This window comes from Macrobrachium rosenbergii, chromosome 23 (genome assembly GCF_040412425.1).
Source record: "Macrobrachium rosenbergii isolate ZJJX-2024 chromosome 23, ASM4041242v1, whole genome shotgun sequence".
Taxonomy (NCBI): Eukaryota; Metazoa; Arthropoda; class Malacostraca; order Decapoda; family Palaemonidae; genus Macrobrachium; species Macrobrachium rosenbergii.
The window spans coordinates 44,764,469-44,791,968 of NC_089763.1; the positions used below are offsets into that span (position 1 = coordinate 44,764,469).

Below are 27,500 nucleotides of genomic sequence, written 5' to 3' on the forward strand. Positions count from 1 at the left end.
AGCTGTTTCCTCAAGTAATGTCCTTATTTACAAGAGCAGAATCTTTACTTAATAATCAGTACCTGAGGAAATGAAATAAGAGACAAATCCTTTTTTTTATAAAGTGGAATTAAACGGATTTGCAAGTCTATACAATAATCAATACATAACGAAACGGGATAAAAGTTGCCTAATTTTCTTTTCTCACTTAATGACAAATCAATTTACCAAGTGTAGCTGACAACATCCTCTTTTGTTTTGTTTTTTCTTTGAGTAATTCGTGGAAAAAATTAAAGACAGACGAATCAACTGAAGGTTATCATTCTTCCTCGTTCTAATACCAACTCATACGCAGCGACTTCCGGTATACCCTCAAGTTAAAGAAGGTACATTTTGTTTCCGATTCACATAACTAATTTTTTTATTAGGGTCTGATAATTACACCATGTCAACAACTGCCAGAGACATCTACAAGCATCTATTACTGAGTGTATTGTACTTCATAGTGAATATTCATATAAAGTGTTGCAATCATCCACATTATTTCTCTGCTTCCAGAGAGAGAGAGAGAGAGAGAGAGAGAGAGAGAGAGAGAGAGAGAGAGCATATTCATACAGCATATACTTAGGAAGTATTGAAACCATTCACTATTTCTCAGCTTCCGTTGAGAGAGAGAGAGAGAGAGAGAGAGAGAGAGAGAGAGAGAGAGAGAGAGAGAGAGAGAGAGAGAGAGAGAGAGAATGATATATACATAAGAAGTTTTTGAAATCCACACACTTCTCTGCTTACGTTACGAGAGAGAGAGAGAGAGAGAGAGAGAGAGAGAGAGAGAGAGAGAGAGAGAGAGAGAGAGAGAGAGAGAGAGCACATTGATATATACATATGAAGTTGTTAAAACTATCCACACTATTTCTCTGCTTACGTTGAGACAGAGAGAGAGAGAGAGAGAGAGAGAGAGAGAGAGAGAGAGAGAGTATTCATATAAACATACGAAGTTTGGAAATCATCCACACTACTTCTCTGCTTACGTTGAAAGAGAGAGAGAGAGAGAGAGAGAGAGGCAGACGTATGTCTCTGAAGGTTGATATGGAAAACGTTGGCCCTAACAACGAAATAATCATCCCTGATGTCTCTTCCCTCACATATGTAAATGACGAGACGTCAAGCTGCCACATTACAAAAAGAGTAACAGTAAAAAATGTAAATATTATCTTCCCGGTGAAAGTAGAGGAATATGACTCTAGATTTGTTTACTTTTTTATTTATAATCTCTCTAGGATTGGTAAGACTGGACTCCACTATAAATCTGTATTCTAAAAACTTATGTCCCATTTCTCATTCAAAAGAAGTTTGTTTTTTCTTCAGTACTGATGAAAGAAACATTTGTTTTCTTTCACGTGTATGAGCAAAAACGTTTATCTGGCTTAAACATTTTGTAGGTATTATATGCATTACATAACATTTTCGTTATTAACTGACCAAGGTGAAAACCCCATTAACAGGTACTGTAGTTCAATTTCTATTTATTTCGGATATACCAAAATGTATTTCCTTAATTTGCAAAATAAAGTGATCAGAAATGTTTGCATAACCCAAACTGATCTTCATTAAATTCGAGAAGTACAACACATGACCCACTTCTTTAAATTCATGAAAAATCTCATGTCATACTGATATTTTTTTCTTTAAATTCGTGAATTTCATATATCCGTATATCTCTTTAAAATTCAAAACGGATCTCACATACCCCTATTTCTTCTTATAATTCCAAAGCATTTCATATTCCCCAATTTCTTCATATATAAATTTAAGAATATCACATACCCTTATTTCTCATTAAAATTCCTGAAGAATCTCACATACCCCAATTTCTTCCTTCTTAAATTTAAGAATCTCACATACCCTTATTTCTTCTAAAAATACCAAAGAATCTCATAAACCCAAATTTCTTCTTACTCAGATTTAAGAAGAATCTCACATACCACCATTTCTTCTTAAAATTCAAGAAGAATCTCATATACCCGAAGTTCTTATTTAAATTTAAGAATCTCACATACCCATATTTCTTCCTAAAATTTAAAAAAATCTTGCAAACCCCATTATCTTCTTATTCCACTTTAAAAATAATCTCACACGCCCCTTTCTTCTTGAAATTCAAGAAGAATCTCATAAACCCCGATTTCTTCTTCTTCAGTTTTTTAAAGAATCTCTTATAACCCAGTTTCTCCTTCCTAAAATTCAAGAGCAGTCTCATATACTTCCATCACCTCTTCTTGAAATTCAAGAATGAGCTCACATCTCACAAACTATTATTTTCCCTTAGATTCACGAAGTTCTCAAGAATCCTATTTTTTCCCTACTAAATTCCAAAGCATTCCCAAACTCTACCTTTTCCCCGAACCGTCTCCTACCTTGCCGGACCATTTATTCCTGCTGACCCCGCCACTCGTCTACTCTCTAACCCTTTAGCTAAAGTCTCCCATTACCATCATTATATGCTGGCAGATGATAGCTAAGATGGTAATGAGCAGCGTCTTCAGCTCAGAGGTGTGAGAGGGAGAACTATCTCTCTTCTTCTTTTTTTTTTATTTTTGGGGTATTTTTTCTTTGACTTTTAAGAAAGTAATAGTGGGTGAACTACAGGGGAAAGATGGTTGAGTGTTCACAGCCTGAAGATGAGGATGGATAGGCGTGCACAATGCTGTTTCGAGTCTTGAAAATGATCCCGAGCAAAGAGGACGAGTTTTCTAAACATAGGTCACATTCAAAGTTAGTGTGGGAAAGAAATTATCTCTGCGTCTAGCCCAAGGAAAAAGAAATGGCTGCAAAAGTGAATGGACTTCTAACCCTAATCGACAGCAATTAGTGTTTCTACCGTGAACATATGTCATCTAAAAAGTTAATAGCAATTATAAAATATAAAATTTATTTATCGTAAGATACCCACGTAAGAACATTTACGCATTACCACGGATATCATTTAGGTTACATGGGTTTTAAAAGGTCTAAAGCAGGTGTTAAGCAGAGGGTAAATTTTCTATGGGATTAAACTACCCCAAAACATTATTAGGCACTTTTTATCTATGAAAGACTTGTTACCAAATTTTCGTAGCTATACAAATTCCTCAGCTGCAGTGAGCAGCAAGATCGTGAGCCTGGTATTCGTTTCTTTGGGTGGATCTCAGCCAGGGTGGATCCAAAAGTCTTGCTGAAAGCCGAAACGACCGCCTTTCCAAGAAAACAAGTAGTTTGTGTGCGTATACACACACACACATACATACATACATATGTATATAAACATATATGTGTGTGCGTTTGTGTGTATATATATATATAAATATATATATATACATATACATATATGTGTATATATATATATATATATATATATATATATATATATATATATATATATATATATATATATATATATATATATATATATATAAAAAGCACCCAATTACAAGCGGGAAAAACAGAAAGCTCGACGAATCTAAATATACGTCGCTAAAGAATGTAGTTGAATATATCAAAACCGCCCTGAAAAGAAGACTGCCGAGAGGTCCCCACCATCAGCAAGCCGGCCTACCACCCGAAAACCATAGAGAGCGTTTATTTTTTGTTCCCGGACATTATCGCAATCATCGGCCGATGTCACAACAGAGGAAAGTCAACGAGACAAAAGGGTCGGGTCAGATTAGGTGAAAGGTCGTCCCACCATTAAGAGATGGAGAGGAGATAAGGCGAGGTCTGGGCAGAGCCATCTAATTGCTAGTTTCGCCGATAACACGACAAAATGGCCTTCTCCGCCGTTAAGATTTTATCTCCTGGGTTTCTGGGTCGCCCCTGTCGATGGTGTATATGAAGCCGGGATGTTATGCGATCCCTGTTTATGTTTGTGTGACCTGTATGAACTATGTATAGGGTGGGACGGCATTGAAGGCGTCACTGAGCCGAGCCAGAGAGGGATATTGATAAAGGAGATGGGCGAGGGGATTAAATATAAAACAGAAGACGCATTTTGGACGAGGATTCACTTGTTGTATCCCTGACCACTTAAGTCATGACGTAATAACGATTTTATACGACTGAAATCACCCTACTTGAAACAAATAACCTAAAATTGTCATTAGGCTACATTACTTGAGATAAAGTCCATCCCACATATTACCTAAAACGTTCTCGGTTCTACAGAAAAAAGACTGCAATATAACATCTTTTGCAATTAACAATACGGTTTCACATATTTTCCTTTTTCTGTCGATTCACTATGTCATTCAGTTAAAATTAATTTTTGTTTTGACCCACAAAATATTAAGAGGGATATAAACAACCAGTATCTATACATAGTTTAAGAATTTTCTTTTATAATAACGTAAGAAGTATATCCCTTTAGTTTTGTTTTTCTTACAAAATAAATCTAGATGTTTAGCGAATATGTATGATGAAAAAAAAATAGATAATTCAAGATATTCAGAGAATATGTATGATGAAAAAAAAACATGGAAAAAATACGTATTACAATTTTCATTACACCTTTCATCACACACACAAACAAAATCTTAACTTCTTTAACGATTTAGCGCTAACCCGTAAGTGGACCTTAGAGAAAAATCTACATGAATAACCCCCATTTAAAAAAAATCCCTCAGAATCACAATGCTTTGACAGCCTGGAAAAGAAAGGATCCTGAAGGGAGAAGAGAAAGCACCGCTGAATCCATAGTTCAAGCATAACCGACAAGAATCTACTTCTTAAAACCTGAGTACACAAAGTGACACCTCGCTGATGGATTACACTGGCTCCACCAAGGGTACGTCAGTAGTTGAGATAATGGATTTGAGAACATCTTTGTACCTTTCGGGTTTTTTTTACATTTTCTTTTTATCTGTTCAGACCTTAAGTGCTTCCATTTAATGGGCGAGAGATCGGAGCGTTTTTTTTAATCAAGGCGTAAATTAATTATCAAAGAATTTAGGTTAAAAGAACTTTGAACAAAATTAAAAGAACCTTGAACAAAATTATGTCATTAAATGTTACCAAGAAATCAGCAGATCTATTTTATATGTCCCCATCTAAAATACTAACAACCGAAAACGTAAAAATTACATGAATTAAAAAGAACTAAAAGGAGTGAAATACGACCATCAATAAGACACAGAATGAGTTTCATGAAGGCATGGCATACAATGACAATAGTAACAGATTCCTAGACCCACGTGGTTCCTACAAATTAAGCTCAAGCCATTATTACAAGCATGGAATCGTAGCTCCTGTTTGGTAACTTGTGGTAACCAGCAGTTCTCCCAGAATCGCATGACTAAGTGAGTCTTCATTTCTCTAAGCTGAACAAGCTTTGAAATTCTCTTCCTAATAATGTTTTTCTCAGCTCCTACAAATATTCTTCCTTTAAGAGTCAGGGCTATCCCTCCCAAACAGGTTACGCCACACCATTTATCTTCCTATTCCTTTCTTTCGTTGTCTCTTGGTCTCTGCAAGAAGTATTCAGTTCCCCAGTTACACTGGCCTCTGCAAAATAATTAAACAAACAACTGAAATATAAAAAAAAACTAAGACCTGTCTTTGGGAAAACACATAGCGTTGATCCCGCTCTCTGAAACGCATCGCTCTGGTCAAGGAGTCAAAATTTCAAAAGTCAGTTTCAGGTGACGGTGCTTTCAAGAACGGTGTAAGGAAATGAATCCTGTCGAGCCCAGATAAAAGGAGTCCGTTAGCGGAATCGACTTCATTCCTTCTGTACTTTATCGTCTCCGAGTTGTACCCTGCTCTGATTGCACTTCTCTCTCAAAACTATTCAAATTCCAGTTTCTCTCTCTCTCAAAACTATTCAGACAACTTTTTTCAACTTTTCCTTTTACCTCTCCCTGTCCGACCCATAAACACATACACACAAACACACACATACACAATACATGTGAAATTTTAATAATGAACGAGGCATCCCAACTCCTCTTTACATCGACATCTTATCAATTTAACAATTACCAGCTCTTGTTGTATGTGTTTTTCTCCTCTGAAACCGATCATCACCTTCTCTCTCTCTTTCTCTCTCTCTCCTTTTAATTTCTCTAAGCTTTCCAAAACCTGTTTTGGAGCCTCTTCACTGGGCCACCCCCCTCAGGCATTCCGACCTCAAACACACGACCAGAGGTAAACACCTGATCATTTAGTTTTCTGTTCACCAATTCCAGTGACCTTCATTACGTTGTTAGTGTGAAAGGCGTGCGCAATTAGAAAAATGGCTTTGGTTCCTCGGGTACCCCTTGTTTGGATACCAGATTTTATGAACAGCGCAATGACCGAAGTAGGCACTCTTCGTTGTTGAAGTCTTGTAATTAGCATTACCTCGCAACGTTTGTTCAAGAAATAAGCAAGCAGAAGGTCCACTGATCAATGGGCTAAAATCATATAAGAGAGAGAGAGAGAGAGAGAGAGAGAGAGAGAGAGAGAGAGAGAGAGAGAGAATTTCACCTTAACACATCAATTATGAAGTTAGTCAACATCACCGACACAGAGAGAAAGAGAGAAAGAAAGATATTTCATCGTAACACATCAATTATCATGTTACAGTCGACATCCAGAGAGAGAGAGAGAGAGAGAGAGAGAGAGAGAGAGAGAGAGAGAGAGAGAGAGAGAGGATGATCCACGCTAACAAGTCCCGTATCAAGCATCATTTTAGTTGTTTTTGCTGTAAGATTTTTTTTTTTTTTTTTTTTTTTTGTCAGAGCTTCAGCGCCGGATGCTACTCAATTAACCTTGGTTTAACGACATCATTAATGTTGTTTTATATCATGCATCATCTCATCTCAAAGCCGACCTTCCTTGCTGATGAGTAATTATTTTGCCATCCCTAATTAACGCTGACAACTCGTGTAATTCCTCCTCCGTATTTACGTTTAAAAATATTTTTCTAAATATCAAGTCCATCAAAGTCACCTATTTTACGATACTGGACGAATATATTCGCTGATTAACCAGATTTTCGTTTCACTAAATAATAAACAATGCACTCTAGTTTTTATAGTTCATAAAAGAAAATACGAAAGTTATCCAAGCTTATCCAAGCACTACTAAAACATGAATCATGTTACGATCTGTTGTGTATAGTTTCCACAAATACTACAGCCACCTTGACAGAATAAAATTGCAATGCGCATTTATAAACCAATTCTGATTGTATACCCTTTCACTTTTTATGCGTATCCGCTCACCCATTTCTATAAGTAACTGTTAATCCATTCATAGCTTTGGCACGATAGGCTCACCTGTTCGTGTATTGAAATTTACCCGTAACTCATTCACTCTTACGAGTCACTGTTCACTCATTCATTCCCTAATTCCTACTTCTGACCACTGTTATTCATTTCTTATACATACCAGTCCACAACGTCATTTCTTAGGAGTTACCGCTCACCCATTCATTTTTTAAGTATCAGTATTACCGCACTTCATTCCAAGATCATTCGTCCTTTCATTCCTATGATCTACCTTTCACCCATTCATTTTGAAGTCTGACCATTCATTCTCAACCATCCCACATTCCTATAGCACGAACCTTCAAAATTCCAGGCTATTAATCCAACACGTCCCAAAAGGGGAATGGCTGATCGGTCTCTTTTCATTAGCCATACTACATTCTTCTGATCCACCAGCTACCAACCTTCGTCCAGTATTCCCTACAGCCTTCCATGAGGATCATTCCACGCGTCCTTTCCTCATTCCGGAATCATCCTGACCTTCGCTACCAACTTTTTTTCTTAAGGCAACTGCTAATTAGCTCTACCTGGTTCCTGCTCAAGCCATCAACTTTTCGCTTCTTTCTAACCACTTGGTTCTGGGTCATTTTCAGCTTCCGAAGATGAGGAGGCAAATATATTTTTTGCCAAAGTTCTCGGCAGCACCAGGTAATTGGCAATGTGTGCTAATAGCGCGGCAAGGAAGAGAAAGACGATTAGGAGTAGGTGGAGGAAAGGGGAGGGGATGAGGGGAGGAGGAAAAGGAGGAGGATAGGAAGAAAGAAATGCCTGTGGTCCCTTACCTGCTTTGTCTTATAATATCGTATCTTCGGAAGGCATCTGCCTACTCTGGGGTTTATTGGTTTACGGCTAATTAGGCTACACAATATTTAGGGGGCCTTTCTTATTTTAATACGGCAATTAATCTCGCTTCGATAACAAGGATGCCTGGGATGCGGAGAGCTACGATTTGGAAGGAAGATAAAAGAATCTCACAGAACTACCAAACAAAATCTTACAAAATTTGACAAAATAAACTGATGGATGTAAAGCAAATTTTATCTTCTCATCGGCAACCAAGCTGAACAAGAAACTATTTAATTGGAAAGATTTCTTGATTGCAACTAGTGAATTTTGATCGACCTACACACAAATAGTAAAACAAAACTAGTTCCGCAACAAAACTGCAATTGCAGACATGGCGCATACGTCTTTCCCAAAAGGAAATTACGCGGAATAAACGATTAGCGCTTGCAGGTTTTTAAATAATTTTGTTTAACATCAGGGTCCAGGTATAATTAAATACTCGAGTTTCACTATCCGCTACATGACTTCTCTCCTCGTAAAAGATACATTTATTGATTGCTTGATAAAATAACTTCTGCACGCTGGCGCCCTAATATCTATAGTCATCGATGCCGGAACCAAATAATATGGATTAAAAAGAGTAAAAAAATTTATAAACATTGAAAGTTTACGACTTTTCATACCTGTTCAAAACACACACACACAGACGTACAAAGAGCTCAAAGTCTTTTCCAAAAACATAACATACTTTAATTTTTAAAAAAGGCCGAGTGTGTTTGCGTCGGCGTTAATCTCACGCTCTTTATTATAACGCTTTGTCTCTTTTGAAGCCTTGCACGACAGCACGTCGAATGCATGGGCAGTATCTCACTCAACCTTGACAACTACGACGCAAGAACTTAGTAAAATCCTTTCGGATGGTCACAGGGACTAATTAAACGCTGACGTGGTTAAGCAAACATCTAGTTCATGTGTGATCTCCAACAAAAGTAACGAAAGTTCTTCAGACATGCAGAGCGTACATTGTATGAGAGAGAAATATTCTTTAGAGGTCGGCGTGCAACAGCTTCAACTTCAACTTGAATAAAGAGCAACAACAGAAGCTGTTCTTCCAAAACAGCGAGCGCTTCTCCCAAAAATGGAATGTTGCGTTTCGCAATCATTCATGTACAATATACAAATACACACATATATCTGCAAAGAATAAAAATAAGGAGTCTATTTTCTTTTTTTTCTGTAAAGTTACAAGATATCAGCAGGAATATTGCCAGAAATACAAAAGGAGGGGATCAGAAGCATGCAACTGTGGAAAATACTTACAGCAGAGAACACGTTTCTTCTGCTTTTATCTATGTAATGAAATATACAAAATAGCAGTCCAAACCCTATTTTGCTTCCAGAAATGACAGAGACACTATTATAAAGGCAGTGAATTTCTTTAGTTCTAAGTAAACTTCTGACAAATAAAAATTAAAGCTACACACACATTATATATATAAACATATATATGTGTATAATATATAAATATATATGTGTATAATATAATATATACGTATATGTATTATATAAATTTAAGTGTGTATATAAGCGGAGTGAGAAAAAGCCAAACAGACAAAAAGACAGAGACAGGCATGGAGATAGCTAAACTATGCAAAAGGACCTTCCTTCCATTTGCGTCGGTCAGCTACAGTTGTCGAGAAAGCCCGGGAACCAAGAGGTACCTACGAATTTATGCGTACTTTAAACTGTTACACTTTCTCTTTTTAAGAAAGATGGTGTAGGGTTTGTGAACTATACTGGTCGTTTGGTTGCAATGTCATTTCGATGTTATGTTTAAATAAGCTGTTAATAACCGATATGTTTTTCCCAACATCTCTGGAGGGTAACAGATTCTTTACAAACCTGTTATTGGGTCATTGGCCTCAGCTTGTCCCATCTGAACAGGTGTTTACTGCTTTTGACTTTTAAAAGAACACAAAGAATTCTTCTAAATAATTGTGTACATTGGATTCAACATTCTGGCTGCACTAATCACAGTTGCATTTTGTCAGGTTAAACATAAATCAAATAAACGAAAAGTTCATCTCTTTCTTGTCTACTATATCTCTCAAGATGATGTGCTAACGAAACTCATAACCAGTATATATGTGTAAATATATACTGTATATATAAACATTATGTATGCACACAAACACATATATAAAGATATACATATAAAATTTGAGATGGAGAAAGTGAGAGAGACAGTGACATCTTTCTTGCCATGTGTTGATCTATCCAAATTATATTACTGACCCTGGCCTTCATTATAAGGACCAGATCAAAGGCCTCAAGTGGAACAGTGACCTTCATCGTAACGGAGTGTCACTTTCTGAATGTGTTCTAACGTCCCAAAATCTTAATATCTTCATGCAAAAATCACAGCTGGCCGCTTTTCATCTGCCTGCCTTATTTACCTTGGAATTTAATTTCAAACAGGAAACAGCATTATCTAATTCTGATAACTATATAAATACAGTATCATACAGCAGGTTTCACTGTGTTGTCCTGTATGTACAGTATGTGGACTAGGCCGATCAGTCAACTATGGTCGACGACGATGGAAATATGTCTTTGTCCTAAAAAAAAAAAAAAAAGAGACAAAAAATTAAACCCATAGCTTAAAAGCCAATAGAATAAGCAATAGAAGCAACGATTCTATTTAGTAAAATACAAGACAAAGGTGTGCGAAGCTTACTTATATGTGGAAGTAACGGGGATAAGCCTTACTTCCAGTGCGAGCACATTCTAGATATTTTGACGAACGAAAATTTATCTGATTGCGTTTACATAAGAACAGAGCTTCATGACTCATGCTCACAGAAGTAATATAGAAAATCTTGTTCTGTGGGGTAAAGAATTCTATCACGGTATACGGTCGTGAAATTCTAGTTGTGCCACATTACTGTGCATGTTTTTACCTAAAATAAAGAAGAAACTTTACTGAACACGTTTGGAGAGAGAGAGAGAGAGAGAGAGAGAGAGAGAGAGAGAGAGAGAGAGAGAGAGAGAGAGAGAGAGAGAGAGAGAAGCATGTATCCATACATACATACATACATACATATATACAGTATATATATAGTATACACAGAGATACACACACACACACACACACACACACACACACACACACATATATATATATATATATATATATATATATATAGATGAAGAAGAAACTTTTTTGAACAAGTTTTTCACAACAGACTCTTCTGACACACCATACATACATACATATACACATATACAGTATATATATAATATATATAGTATATACACAGATACACACACATATACATACATACATATATATATATATATATATATATATATATATATATATATATATATATATATATTATATCCTAGATGAAGAAGAAACTTTTTTGAACAAGTTTTTCGCGAACAGGGTTACTCTTCTGATGAGAGAGAGAGAGAGAGAGAGAGAGAGAGAGAGAGAGAGAGAGAGAGAGAGAGAGAGAGAGAGACACAAGCATGTATCCATACATACATACATATACACATATACAGTATATATATAATATATATAGTATATACACAGATACACACACACATATACATACATACATACATATATATATATATATATATATATATATATATATATATATATATATATATATATATATATATATATATATATATTATATCCTAGATGAAGAAGAAACTTTTTTGAACAAGTTTTTCAGAACAGGGAGAGATAGAGAGAGAGAGAGAGAGAGAGAGAGAGAGAGAGAGAGAGAGAGAGAGAGAGAGAGAGAGAGAAGATATATATATATATATATATATATATATATATATATATATATATATATATATTATATATATATGTATATATATATATATATATATATATATATATATATATATATATATATATATATATATATATATATAACCTGCCTGTTCGTCCACTTCGTGTTTAACGACTCCCTGACATCAGCGTTACCCATCTAAGTTGAAAAAGCAAAAACCTTGATTGACGATAACAGTCCCTCAGTCAATGATTGATCGAAATCACTCTGGCACTGGCCCCATGAATACTCGAGCTGCCCAATAAATTAAGACAGATCTAAACTTGAAGTGCCATCAAGACGCAGGTGGTTCAGACAACCATTCAAGATAGAGGTTCACAAGACCATTATGCGTTAGGAGAGCAAATGGCCATGTCTGCTCTCGTTTTCTTTTCTTTTTCTCCACTACAACAACAACAGCAACGGATTAATAACAACAACTACAACCCTTATCAGTACTTACATTTTACTATCAACACTTTCAACAACGCGAGGTTCGGGTAAGTTCATCAACTAACAAATAAAAGAATTTTGTGCATTTAAAATAAAAAAATATCGAGACTTCGTGTACAAGACGTGTGGACAGAAATATAGCAAAGTTTCTACCGGTCAGTGAACTCTTATGAAGATGAAACACAAGTACACAGACTGATGAACTAGCAATAGGGAGCACATCTCAATGCGTTTGTAATTTTGAATGCCTGCTTGCAAGATTATACATATATTATGAAACATGAGACACTTACGGCCATATGCACAACAACACATATGTGTGTGTGTGCTTATACACACACACACATATATATATATATATATATATATATATATATATATATATATATATATATATATATATATATATATATATATATATATATATATGAAATATTATGCTCAACACTTGAATCATTCCCTTTGCTAACCAAACCGACGTAGCGGCAGTCTTTGTTGAAGACTCAGGCACACCTTTCCAACATCTAATACCACCTACACTTATACAATTTCAATGGGGAGAGAGAGAGAGAGAGAGAGAGAGAGAGAGAGAGAGAGAGAGAGAGAGAGAGACTAGGAACAATTAACCCATACGTAAAAGGGAGAGCCCATGACTTTCTAATGGCCACTTTGAGGCAAGCCCATCCATATACCATTCACAGAAAGAGGTGGGAACTTAGACCAAAACCACATTCAAATACAGAAAACTGTTTTCTTTTCCTAGGACGAATGTGATAGGCTGGGGTGATTCCATAGAACCCGACTTCACGTATTCATTGCCGAAAAGGAGACAGGAAGTATATATACATATACAGGCACAGAACACACACACATATATGTATATACTGTATATATATGTATGTGTGCATCTATAAATATATACTGTATATATATGTATCTATATATATATACTGTATGTCTATATATATATATATATATATATATATATATATATATATATATATATATATATATGAAGATAAAAAGGCCCAAAAACACTATCTGAACGTTGCAACCATATATTTCGGGCACTTCCTTCTGTGCCCCTGTTCACTGGTTATATATATATATATATATATATATATATATATATATATATATATATATATATATATATATATATATATATATATATATATATATATATATATATATATATATGCAGGTGTGTACATAAATGTAAGAACAAAAGAAATTATGCTTATGGCACACATACTCAATATTCTTGATTTAAGAGGATGACAAGCGACCGATTCCTTAGCAGTTACAATGCACCGTTCTTCCTTCTTTTCTAGTTTTCTTCGGGCCTAGGCTATAAAAGTCTGCCTGTCACCGGTCACGCTGTCCTTTGCCCTCAAAACCATATTACATTTTTATAATTGTAAGCTCATGGTGCTATTACAGATGCTCGGCCTTGTGGTTCTTCAATTCCTCATTCGCCTCAACTCACGACTTGCAGCTGGGCGTAGCTGCCAAAATCTTCCTTCCAATCGTGGAGAGAGGAAGAATACATGAAAATCTCAATAATTATTGTTATTATTATTATTATTATTATTATTATTATTATTAAGAAGAAGAAGAAGAAGAAGAAGAAGAAGAAGAAGAAGAAGAAGAAGAAGAAGAAGAAGATAAACCCCTTTTCATCTGGAACAAGCCTACAGGGGCCACTGATTTGAAATTCAAGCTTCCAAAGAATCTGTGTCCATTTGAAGGTTACAAAAAATATAGGAAATACAGAAAGAAGAGATCAGTTCTTAGAAAAGAAAAAAAAAGACAAATTAATAAATCAATAGAGAAATGGATAAAAAACATAGATAAAGTCTTAAAGCACAGGGGTAGTAATGCAGTGCCACTTCGCTTGAACTTTTGAGGTTCTAATTGCACAACATCCTCAGGGAGGGAGACTGTTCCAGAGTTCAGCGGTGTGAAGAATTAAAGGACCTCTGGAACTGAGAAGATGGCACAGCATATTGGTGCGGCTGTCCGGCAAATCTGGTCACTCGGCAAGAGGAATAAAATCTTCACAATGGGAAGATCTTAAAATACACATATCTCACATTTCTCACCATTTTGTTTAATAACGAGCTCCAACAACGACTAGGATTAAATAAATGGGTCTCATTTTATAAAAATTAACGTTCATAAGATATTTTTAGCGTTTTCCTTCCTCAGCATTAAGACCAAACCTTTGAAGCATATCATGAAATTAAGTAATAAAATCATGATAACTCACCTCTGCTCTGCACCATGTGAATATTATACTGTACATATCCTTTCCGAAGAACTTATAAACAACTGCCAATGGCATTTAAATACACGCAGTTACACACACAAAATATGAAAAAAATATTATAAGAAATATCCCTTCAAAACTGAAATTCTGCCGAATAGTTTCAGACGTTCGAGAATCTAAAGTCGACACAGAAAAGAAAAACTAGATAAAATGATAAAATTTAAACACACACAACTATTAATTTTTTATGAAGCCTACACAATGATAAAATTCAAACACACACAAACCTATTAATTTTTTATCAAGCCTAGTAGTAACAGCAGTTGATGCAAGAGCATTTGCAATTTCAGTATCAAAAATTTTTCAAGTCACTGGGTGATGAAATTCAATGTTCTTCAATATGATAAACTTCAATACCCTTCAACATTATAAAATACAAAACAAACTACCCGCAACTACTCCTTATTGATGCAACTGCTGTTATTGCTACTGCGCCTATAATTAGCTGCAGCAACAGAATAGCAGTAGCAAATGTGAATAAAAAATATCCTATAACTACGCATAAAAAAAAGGGATGACTTCAAAACATCCTGCAGCATAGAAGAAGAAAAAAAAACTGCGCTAAGGGAAGTTCATAGGGGATCGGATCTCACCAAAGGCATCAAGAGCCTAATAATAAGGAACGAACGTGTTCCTTACAGGGTACTAAAGGAAGATACCTTATCTCGCAATCCGTCCTAAACCCAACCATACAACCGTAACTACCTGTCGGAGACGATAAGAGTGAGACGCTAAGGCCTAAATTGCGATCTGGCACCGTGCGACTTTCGCCCTTAAAGCCTAGAGCGGCGTCTGGCCCGATAAAGGCCCACCTCTAAGGTCTAAATTGCCATTTGGGAAAGGGCAACTTCCGACTTTAAGGACGTCTGGTTCTCGCTCTCCAGGTTTCGCCCGGATGAAGAAGTCTCACTTTGCATGTCATTCTCCCTTCGAGTAATTGTCCATTGCGCAAGATATGGACGGCTGGAATGAGATACGTCCCAGAGGGGCTGTTGCTAATGTAAAATTGCGTATCTAAATGGGTTATTAATATAAAATTGGGCATCTAAATGGGTTGTCGTTTTCATAAACTGAGCATTAATAATCAGTAACTTGACAGAGGAACGTTACAAGGAGGGGATGGGGAGGGAGGGGATAGGTAGGGGGGATGCTATTACGGGTACTTCCTCTCTTGCCTTTACTTACGGAATGCAATAACGGAGTAATAAAAGGGGAACCTTGCAACCTCACAAAGAAAGTAACTGATTAATAAAATTAATTGCTTAATAAGTATTAAAACGCGGGTTGCCTAAAATATTCGCAATATGCAATCTCAATAGTAAAGTAATTAGCCAAGTAGTTAACCAACTGGAGTATCTAATGAATTATTAGCTCATTAAAATTTGTTAATGACGATTAATAGGTACTGTCTACATAAATTATATTTACAGTACGCTATCTTGCTTAATTAATAAATAAATAAAAAGACATAAATGATGACTGGACTAATCATATTTTCACATAAATAATGGAAACATAGCATTTAAATGACATTACTTTTAAAAATTTCATTCTTCAAACAAATTAATGAATGAGTAATTTACACATGTGAAACTTACATTCGCCAAAAGATTACATATGCTAATACCAATAGTACTTGGAAAAAGTGTGTGTTTATGTATGTATGTATGTATGTATGTATATACAATATATATATATATATATATATATATATATATATATATATATATATATATATATATATATATATATATATATATATATATATATATATACATACATATAATTATGTATATATATTCAATTTTATATTTTGTTATGTTGTTTTAAAAAATCGACTCGATTTAACATCCTCAAATTTTAAAAATTAATAACTTAGAATTGTTTTACCAACCTTCAAATCCGTGATTGCTACGATTCCCCGAGTTGGCATTAGCCAAACTCATGCATTCCAGTTTTCCTATCTACTAGTTTTTTTTTTAAACTTATTCCGGAGCAGACAATGCTGACGAAGCAGAATTCGCTTCCCCCATTAACGTACCTGGGTCAAGAAATCGAAGTCGGGTCGTCCATAATGGCGAAAATCACGGTTCAAAGGTGACAAGCACAACTTGTTCACGGATGTAATTCGAAGACCCTGACCCTAAACAACCTCTTGTTCAGAACGTACACAATTATCCTTCATTCTCGATGCGCAATGAAAGGGCATCGGAGAGGAAAAGGCAGTGACACTTCGGATTCCTTAACGAGACTGAAAAGGGCTCCCGCCTGAGATATCGTTCGTTGAAAGCTTCCGTCAGGGGAGGGATTTTGGCATATTTCTCCCTTCTTTATTTAAGCAAATAATGACAGGAAAAAACAAAAGCTATTATGGAAACAGACAGGAAGGAATTACATGGAAGCATGGCCACTCCTCATTCTAACAATACTAAATACACACGTAATTAATTCAGGTAAGCGTTAAAAGCAGGCAGGCAGATAGACAGACAGACAGACAAACAGACAGAAGGAAAAACTAGCCTTGGCAACTTCGTCGCCGGGGGACTAATGAAAGTTCCAACAACATTTGTAACTACGGATGGGGTACTATTCACCTCATGGCAAATAAGTAATTAAAATCTGTTCTAAATTTAAAAGAGACGATATATAAAAATAAATTCAGTAAATTTTATGCACGAAATTGCTTTACGAAGAATTTAAGAAAAATAAACAGTTACAGAAATAACATAAAGTAAGTCATATTCCAGATAGATAAAACTTTATCAGTGATCTATACCTACAATTAATTTGTCCAACTTCTAATAGAAAAACAAAGGCCACAGTCTCCTAATTCAAAGAATGGTGACCAAAAAGACCCTCTATAGTCTTCTTTTATATTTTAAAATAAAGTCTACCTTTCCTTAATAAGTTTTGAAGGCATAACAAACGAAATCATCACGGAAATTATGAATACATACAATGTTAAGTACAATAAAACTGATCACTGCAAATCAAGTAACCCAATCATAACCATCACAGACACTTCTAAAGAATATCAGTGCGATCAAGCTGCCTACGAATTAAAAAGCTTTGCACAGTATAGAACTGTAAAAACAACCGAGAATACTGTTGAAATAATACAAGTCCTCCACCAACCAACTCCTCTCTAAAGAATTCCAAATGCAGAAACGAAGAAAACATTAAAATCCTTGCAGACTTAGAAAACCCCAAAAATGTTATCTTGAAGAGAGGTGTTTGTGACACACGATTGCCCCCACGACGGCTATTTTTAGTAAGGTCATGGTAAAGGTTATTAACCTTGGTGTCATCTGATGGGGTTCCACTCGGTAGCCCTTACAAAGTTATAATAAAAACCATAAAAGTCTACACTGATATACAGACATGGAACAGAAGGACTGTCTCCCGCATACTCATCTATGCATGATGGTCTCCCTTTTAAGTGAAATCCTTCAACCGTGTCATTACAAGGTGAGCCGGGCAGACACACCGGCAGTCGAGACAGGTGGACAGACGGAGGTGGAAACTACAGTCAAAAATACCCAACACAAACGTATATTAATACACATGCATGAGAGAGAGAGAGAGAGAGAGAGAGAGAGAGAGAGAGAGAGAGAGAGAGAGAGAGAGAGAGAGAGAGAGACTGTATTAGTAAAGACCATTCTAAAAACTCAGCAACAATTGCCTTACAAAGCACATTCATGAGAGAGAGAGAGAGAGAGAGAGAGAGAGAATCCGTTAGCAAAGAACGGTCACGAATACTCAGCATCAACTTTTTCCTTACAAATACTTTTGAGAGAGAGAGAGAGAGAGAGAGAGAGAGAGAGAGAGAGAGAGAGAGAGAGAGAGAGAGAGACATTTCTGTTACGAAAGAAGAATCCCAAATACTCACCACCAACGCACTGCCTCTTCTTCTTCCTCACAATCCTTCTCTCGTTCAGGATTAGGCTTCCCTCCACATTACTGCAGCTCCTTTCCACTACCATGTTGCCCAAAAGAAGGGAATCTCCTTCAAGGTATTACCGCGGAGTAAGGAGATTATAGAGTGGAGCAGAAACTCGCCACAAGAAGGAGTAGGAGGAACTCCTTATCAACTCGCGTTAATCCCGGGAGGGCAGGTCAGGTCAGGTGTGGCTTGTTCATGTTACAGGGCACTTTGACACCATCAGAAATCTGCCGAAATAAGTACCCTTTCCACATTGGGATTATCGTCAACTTTACGGGTGCCGTGCGAATTTCAGAACCATTAAATCTCACTTGCACTTCGGAACGAAAAAATCGCTTCAAAGCTAAGGCGCTTTCAAACACTTCTTTCAATAAAATAAATTTTCGATGATACACACGACACACTGTTACTTCCTGATGATACCATTAGACATTTTATCCCTCTACTTCCTAATCACACTGACAAAATATTGTTAATATGCAACATCCTCTTTGGTTTACCTAGCAATAAATATTTGACTGTTATCATAAAACACACATTTTCCTAAATGAAAAATGCCCAATTAATTTTTGCAGATCTTGACACTGCTGTAATATCCATATACCATTGCAACAATAAACTTATTCGTGACTCAAAACTCATTCGTTGGGAAAAATCATATGAAAACTTCCGTATATCTGAAAAAAGTATAATTATATTAATGGAAAGATAACTGGAATATAACAAAATCTTATCATGAATGAACCCTCTGTGCCGTAAACTTCAACGAGCACAACCAATCACAAACACAAACAAAACACAAACGTTTATTCTCCCAGCGTCTTTTTCCCCCTTTTAGGATAGTGGCGACAAAAGTGGTTCTCAGCAGGTATCCGAATGAGGCTGCTAGCTACTGCCAATTTTCTTGACCATTGCTGACCCTCGTATTTATTCATGGCTGGGTCGGCTGGTGGCGGCAATTAGGTATTGAATCACAGCCCGTCTAAATGCCAGTGCTTACCACCGAGTATATATAGTGCTTACCATATAGTACATATATATATATATATATATATATATATATATATATATATATATATATATATATATATATAAATATATATATATATATATATATTTATATATATATCCTATATACATATACATATATATATGTTGATATATACATATATATTATATATACTATATATATATATATATATATATATATATATATATATATATATTGATATATATACATATATATATATATATATATATATATATATATATATATATATATTCCACAGGGTATTGGTTAACAGTAAAGGAAATCTTTGAACAATGAACTCTAACATGTGAGAAACTTCATTCTTTTAGGTGTAGAAGCAATGCATTATTCAATCATCTTCAGATTTAAAATAAAAAATAAAAGAACCATAATTTGATCTGAAGTTCCGATTTCCAGTAAGATTAAGTATTAAAAAAAATAACGTCATGTCAATTTGCTGCGATACGATCAAGAATATAATATTTCATTGCACCATCTCTCTCTGCTCTTATATATGCTTATAATATCACTGAATAACGGCTAGAGAGAGAGAGAGAGAGAGAGAGAGAGAGAGAGAGAGAGAGAGAGAGAGAGAGAGAGAGAGAGTTGAATTAGACATTAACGCACTTCCCCGTTATTTGGGTAAAGACTTTCCTCTGTCAGGCGAGGGAGTACTAAAGCAACGGCCCCAAAAAAGCGTTTCCAAATCGGGTGAATCTATTTGCCCTCCGTGTCAGAAAGACCTCTAATTTTGGAGAGTGGAATTCATGCGAGGCGAAACGTGTATAAGTAACAGGATGCATTCAGGGAAGGACCAGCCATTTCCATGCGCGTAAATGGAGAAGTCCGTCGTGATATCAAGAAGACGTCTCGAGACACTTTTGGCATGTTTGATACCCGTTGTGAAAGCCGAGACGATCGGCACTGACGACCACACTTCTTGCGACGCCTGTTTATGGAGCGAAATTAACCAACCACAACCTGGACGGTGAAAAAATTAAATTCTGACTGATATCTATACAAAACATCACTATCGAGCTCAGTAACTGGTTTTTGTTCCAACCTACGACTTAAAATGCATGGACAAAGAGAGAGAGAGAGAGAGAGAGAGAGAGAGAGAGAGAGAGAGAGAGAGAGTTGTCACAAACTACTGTAAACGTCGACTCATTCAACAACAAGCCTAACGCCTAAGAAATGCCGAAAATGGCGTATCTCGAAAAGACACCTTGCGTCACTTCTGACCCGCGCCGTAAGTCACGTTAAACGGTTCAGCCACTTTCTCCGTCAACATCCCTATCAATCAACTTCTTTCAACCTTCCGCCGCTCAGCCACCAGCCAGACTTCCTTGCCTTCTCCGGCAATCGCCTCCAATTGAACCTCCAAGACAATGGAGATCGAGCCGTTATCGCGCGCTCGAATCTAAACGCCGTTTGTTTTAGCAAATGAGATGACACCGCGCTGAACCCTCTCAGTCCCGGACGTGCGAACCCTGGATCAAAATGACGCGGTCTCACACACACACACAAAACACACACACAAGATGGCATGACATTCGCGGCATCCAAGAAATCTTTTAAGAACTTTGGAAATTATACATTATCTGCGCAATTCACTTGTGGTTTGTTGTTTAATCTTATTTTTTGTTTCGCCCTGCATCTTTGGGAAGGCCCGAATGACGACGCGGTTGGCGGAGAAAGGAACTATTGCTGAATCACCTTCATAAGACATGCAATAAAATGCAGTATTCGAAAAGTTCAAAGTGACTGATAAAAATGAGAATGAAAAGGAATCTAATCAGAGGGAAATATTACAATAAACCCATAGATTCAAATATGGCAATCAAATGACATACTACGTGGATGCTGACAAAAATATGTGCTTCTCAACCATAAGAAACAAACTGCTGTAATTACTTCTTAAGTTAATTTCGATAAAAACACATTTTTTTAGGATTTAAATAAAGATAAACGTATCTTTGCAATTAATACTCTTTGAAAATAAATATTTAAGTGTAGGATTACCGATACATCTTACAGTTTTACCAGTCTTGTTGCGGAGTAATTATCTTTTCGATAAGAAACATCTCAAAATTCATGTAACTGACAACTTTCTCAAGAGGTCTATCGTGTTTACAGCGGGAAAAGTAATGACCAGTTTATTGATGATACATGGAAACATCAAGCAAACTTCCATTATACTACATTAAATTTTAATTTAAAACAAAAAAACTATATCAACTCTAATCTACAATTGCATTGTGTCCTCCATCAACAATCACGTTGAAATGTCACTTTCAGTCCGTGCGTCCGTCACAGTGGCGGTTACCTTCCAACAACCCTTTCAATTCCTTAATTGGAGGACGATCTACTTGGTCGATCTACCATAAAACGATCGTGGGAGAGACTCAAGAAGAAAGAATGGCAGACGATGGAAAGTGATGGGAAGATCACTCCAGGAAAGTGGTTTCTCTACAAGATCGTCAACAACAATGCCAACAGCAACGTCATCGGCCAGACCAGCTCTTGAGACTGCTTTTCTTCCAGTAAGAGACGAAGACGATAATTTTCTTTGGCCACATCGTAGAATCAGCCATTCCCAAAATGGGCGGTACTGGGCCCTGGGGGCGGTGGAAAGATCCTGGTGATTTTTATTTTCCTTCTTTCTAAAACATAACCTGTGTGACAAAATCGAAGCCACGAACACTAGTGACAAGGATGTGGCCTTTGAGCCATATCCACACCGACAGCTAGGTACTCACTGCACGGGACGGTGTGTTGGGCAAGAAGATTGAGTGATCGATTAAGGACTATCTGGGGTTGTACTGTCTGGGTACCTGACAAGATGAGTGAGAATTGAAACGGGGGCTTCTTAGTTTAGCTGCTACGGCAGTCGTCTCATTGGCGAAAGAATCCGGATTCAATTACTGGAAGATGCATTACTTACGGGCTGCTCTAAAAGCAAGAGCCCTCGCTCTTAAAACAACAAAACCAAGAACCGGGCGATGAGGAGTGGTAAGACCGTTTCGTTACAACCCACTGGGGTTTCTTAACCTCAGAAGTGAATTAAGTATGTTTAACAATCAGCTGACTGAAGTAAGTCGGAGCCACGGGGAAACAACATATCAGGGAAAAAAGAATTTTGTCTCGACATCTACTATAAAAAAACTTAACAAGTGCTGCGACAATACAGCTCAAAGTGAGGTTGGGCTTTGTCATTCAGGGTTAGATGCCTTCAGTTATTTATGTTAGAATAGCTTTAACTGAGAGGGAGGGCACTTATTTATGTTAGCTTCATTGATGTAATCAGTTTAGGGTCTATTTGCGGCTAAGGATAAAGGTGCCAAGAAGACAACTCCCTCCGTTATGTGCTGCATTGACTTAACCATTAAATAAACAAACTTCCCATTCAAAGTTTTTACCATTTTCCTTTGATTTGCCTTGTGCAGAATTTTCTGATATTTCAAAAATTAGCATTGAAAAGTCAATAATCTGCAGTGGATAAACATCCTTTGTTTCATCCTTTGTTTGTAGAAATTGTTCCACATATCTTTCTCCCTCCCACTCATATATATATATATATATATATATATATATATATATATATATATATATATATATATATATATATATATATATATATATATATATATATATATAAAATATATATATATGTATATATATATATATATATATATATATATGTATATATATATTTATATAAATATTTATATATATATATTTATATATATGTCTATATATGTGTGTGTTTGTGTGTGTAAGACAAGGACACGCGAAGGCAAAGTTAACTAAATGAAGTCCAAATAGTACGAAGAGACACGCTCGTCATTAAATCAAAATACGGAAAAAGGTGTCAAGTATATGATAAAGAACTCAAAATAAGCTTATAAATAATAACTAAAACTGTGCAGGACACAGACTGACCCAATGCAACGCACAAGTACTAAATCGTACCAAAATGTAAAGGGGGGGAGGGGGTTGAGGCAGAACGAGGGGACAAAGACGAATATGATGAAAAGAGCCAATTCCCAGAATTTCCAAGGTCTCATTAACAATGGCCGAGAGCAGAAAGGGAAAACAAACGAACCTTAGGAGACGTTCAATGGCAAAGACTCAGAAACAGAACAATGACGACCAAAAAGCGCCATCTGTCCGCCCACTGCTGAGATTTGTACCTCAGACAAGATGGTCACCAATTTAAATTCACTTGCCAGCGACACACGCCTCGATAAGGGAACAATTATTCTTTTTTTTTTTTTTTTTAAGGAAACTTCCCCGTTCCTTTTTTATATGACTTGAATTTGAACTAAAATAAAAAAAAATTAATATAATTCCCTGTGACTCTTACCTACTTCTGGATTTAGATAAAACTTTATTTCTTTGTTCATCTAACACCAAAGTCAAGTATCCTACCAATTAAAGAGTTAAAACAGCTTCGTTTAAATCAAAACTGCAATTTCAGATTAAGAGATGTATGCTTCACTCTTTCGGAAATTTTGATTTCCTTTCATGAATTTCCTCCATCTAGCGCATTACAACATTCTGAATACATGCTGCACAGAAACATATATTTTATATAATTCTGAAATTAGTCCAGTTTTGTATGACTTTTCCAAAATTTCTGCAAAATTTCAGCAAAGACTAAATCAACAGGAAAAGACAAGGAAGCAAATATAAATGACATGAACAATGATAGACGGTTTGAAGAGCCACTGGCATAAAAATTCCAGAGCCTAGTTGCGAATGGGAAGAATGTTGCTGATGGTGTTCGTAGCAAGCAGATCTTGTGCCAGCACTTGCTGTTGTTTGGAAAGAAAGTGACAAAGCCGACCAATATTTAGAGACAGCTAACGTCGCCACATTTCTGAGCTCATTATGACTGACCTAAACAAGCGCAAGGATAAAGCTCTCTCAACCTAAAAAAAATAATGGGCGAAACAGCACACATAAACGGGAAGGCGAGGAAAAGGGGAATTTATGGCAGACGTAAAAATACAAAAACCAGAGGTCATACAAGTAAGCATATTTCAATCGCTGTTCTATACAGATTATAAAATCTCCAGTATGAAAATCTCTGCAATAAAATACTGTGATCATGCGCTGTTCAAACATAAACATTAATAAAATACACACAAAAATAAATACGATGAAAACATAGTCAGCATGAAATTCTACACAAAATGAACAATTACAGTTACGGTCCCTTAAAAAAAAATCGGTGTAAAAATATGTTAAAGAGCTACAGGAAATAATCTACTAATACCAAGCAGCATTTAACCCCTGAACAACTGAGAACAAACCTCCGCTAGAAACTTAAAAACGAAAAAGTAGTAGATAAACCTAAGATAGACTCCAGAGAGAAAAGAATGCCAGCAAGTAAATAAGCCTCGGCTAGAAACTGGAAGGGAAAGGAAAAGGTGAATATAAATGAGAATGAAGACAGACACCAAAATTGCAGGATACCAAAACAGGTAACCCACTCCGTGGAAGAATCACTGAGGCAGCTAAATCAACTGATGGGATTACTTGGATTGCGTCGCATGATTGAGATACACTGCCCACCGACGTAATTTAGTGAGAGGGTCTCAGATTTAGCGTTGGGTATGTAAGCATGTCTGTGATGATCATGAAGAGGTGTACATGTTTGTAACAGGTTCTGGCGGCCCGTAAGTGTGGTAAGGTGTGAAAGGAATTAGGTTTGGGCTGGTGTGGGCCTCCAGACTCTGGAAAGCCAACATATTTACACTTGACAATAACATAAAAGGGTCAGGTATTGCAATGTCTCATTCCTGCATGCTCTTGAATTAGAAGTTATGTTGGTCACTGTATGTATGCTTTCAGATAAGCACCGACCACGTTACAATGGCAGAAATTCCCCATGATGAAGTAATATCAATGAACCTTTCCAAAGTATTTTGTTTGAGATTTGCTTCGAATTGCCACTTGTTGATCAGACCAGACGTATTCGGGTTACAATGCAATCCTATCTTGTGAAACTGCATAATTAAAAATGTCTTTTATTTATAATTCATTAACGTATCATTCACTCACCAACTTCAAGGTGAACACCTGCAAATGTTAAATATTAAATTATAAATCGAAGTTATAGGGCTGTAGATCCCTCAGGAATAGAGAGAGAGAGAGAGAGAGAGAGAGAGAGAGAGAGAGAGAGAGAGAGAGAGAGAGAGAGAGGCCAATGACTAGTAAGTTTCTGCTTTAACTCGTACCCGTTCTGTCCCCAAATCACTTTGCTAATTAGCTCCTTCTCTCATTTAGAAGGGAGGATGATTACTATCTCCTCTGCGGTGTTACTGCGCTCTCTTTTCATAAGAACGTCATATTAACACGTGATATTTATAGATGAATAAATAAATAAGTAATATGCAGTATACATGCAATTCACAAGGGACATTTTAAATGACGCCATAAGTTTTATTTATGGCAGTTCGAATAAGTGTGGCTAAAACTGGAGCACCGTCCAGTCCCATTTTCCCACCTACCTACATAATAATCATGGACGATGCTTGCGGGTGATACAGTAGTGACTGGGGACTGTGAAAAGAAACTGCACAAACTAGCGAACATTTTGACGGAGTTTGCAAGAGGAGTTTGTTGACAGTAAAACAAAGTAAGGGTAAGGTTATGATATATTCAAATGGCACTTAACGCTTGAGTGTGATAATGACTACTGTATTTTTTCCTCCCCCTCTCTTGGTCAAGCATGTTAAGAACAACTGAATCATAATTTCAGACTGTAAACCCAATCACTGGTGCACATTCAGCCCTCAAGTCATTGGATGAAGAAGCTCGAGTGGTTGGACAGCTGAACAGAGCTCCAGGAAATAAGTGCCATGAAGCTGAAGCACAAGGATTCTATAGGTGAAACTGAGAGAAGACCATCAAGGTGCCCCAAGAAGCAAGAGAAAGATGAAAGAAAGGAAGCAGGGATGGTGGTAAAGTAAAAAATTAAACAGTGGGTGAAGCAAAGGGCCCAGGGGACGCTGCAAACACCATTTAGTAAGGCCTACAGTTCACCACCTGAGGTGCACTGAAGGCACTAACCCCCTACGGCCCTCCTTGCTAAGGAGAGCGTCTTAACATAGAAAACATACACAGTGCGTGTGTGTGTGTGTGTTTATATTATATATAAATAGATAGATAGATAGTGTAGTGTGTGTGTGTATATATATATATATATATATATATATATATATATATATATATATATATATATATATATATATATACACAGTATATTTGTATTTATATTATATATAAATAGGTAGATAGATAGGTAGATATGTGTGTGTATATATGTGTATATATATATATATATATATATATATATATATATATATATATATATATATATGAACAGAAAACGAACGAGACTGCATTGCCGTCCCCTGGGGTCACAAAAGATTCCAATAAACAGTAAAAGTAGAAAACCAGCGTGATTCCCAGGTACCGAAAACTTGGCAAACTTTCAAGCTAAGTATGGGAAAGTTCAGGGGTCAGGTAATTTCCTTGATTCGACCAGCGTTACTTGAAGACACCGAAAATCGTTTTTACTCCGACGCACAATCACGCTATCCTTTATCACGGCGGCACTGTCACCAAGAGCGCAAAAAATGTTTTCATTGTTTGCCTTCAATCATCCATGTTTTTAGGGTCCTTCGTTGTGTCCCTTATCAATGGAACGTTGTGAAAATACCTGCATCCGCCTGCTTATCGAAAGCCCCCCTGCACACTATCGCAAACATCTACAAATGGCATAATTTACAGCCAACTCCGCGCCTTCGCACCGACGACATCAGCCAGCCTCCTA

At 36.5% G+C, this 27,500-nt stretch overlaps 1 protein-coding gene across 2 annotated transcripts in view; it reads right to left on the minus strand.

Annotated features, from left to right (window-relative positions):
* LOC136851575 (uncharacterized) overlaps positions 1-27,500 on the minus strand; it is a 1,000,137-nt gene that overhangs the window by 777,823 nt on the left and 194,814 nt on the right. The window contains exon 1 of one of the 2 annotated variants that reach the window (XM_067125848.1): positions 18,571-19,213. The exons of the other annotated variant lie outside the window; for it this stretch is intronic. Coding sequence (XP_066981949.1) covers positions 18,571-18,664 — 94 coding nt within the window. The 5' untranslated portion in view covers positions 18,665-19,213. Of the gene's footprint in view, positions 1-18,570; positions 19,214-27,500 lie in introns of those variants that run through there. 2 annotated transcript variants of the gene reach the window in all.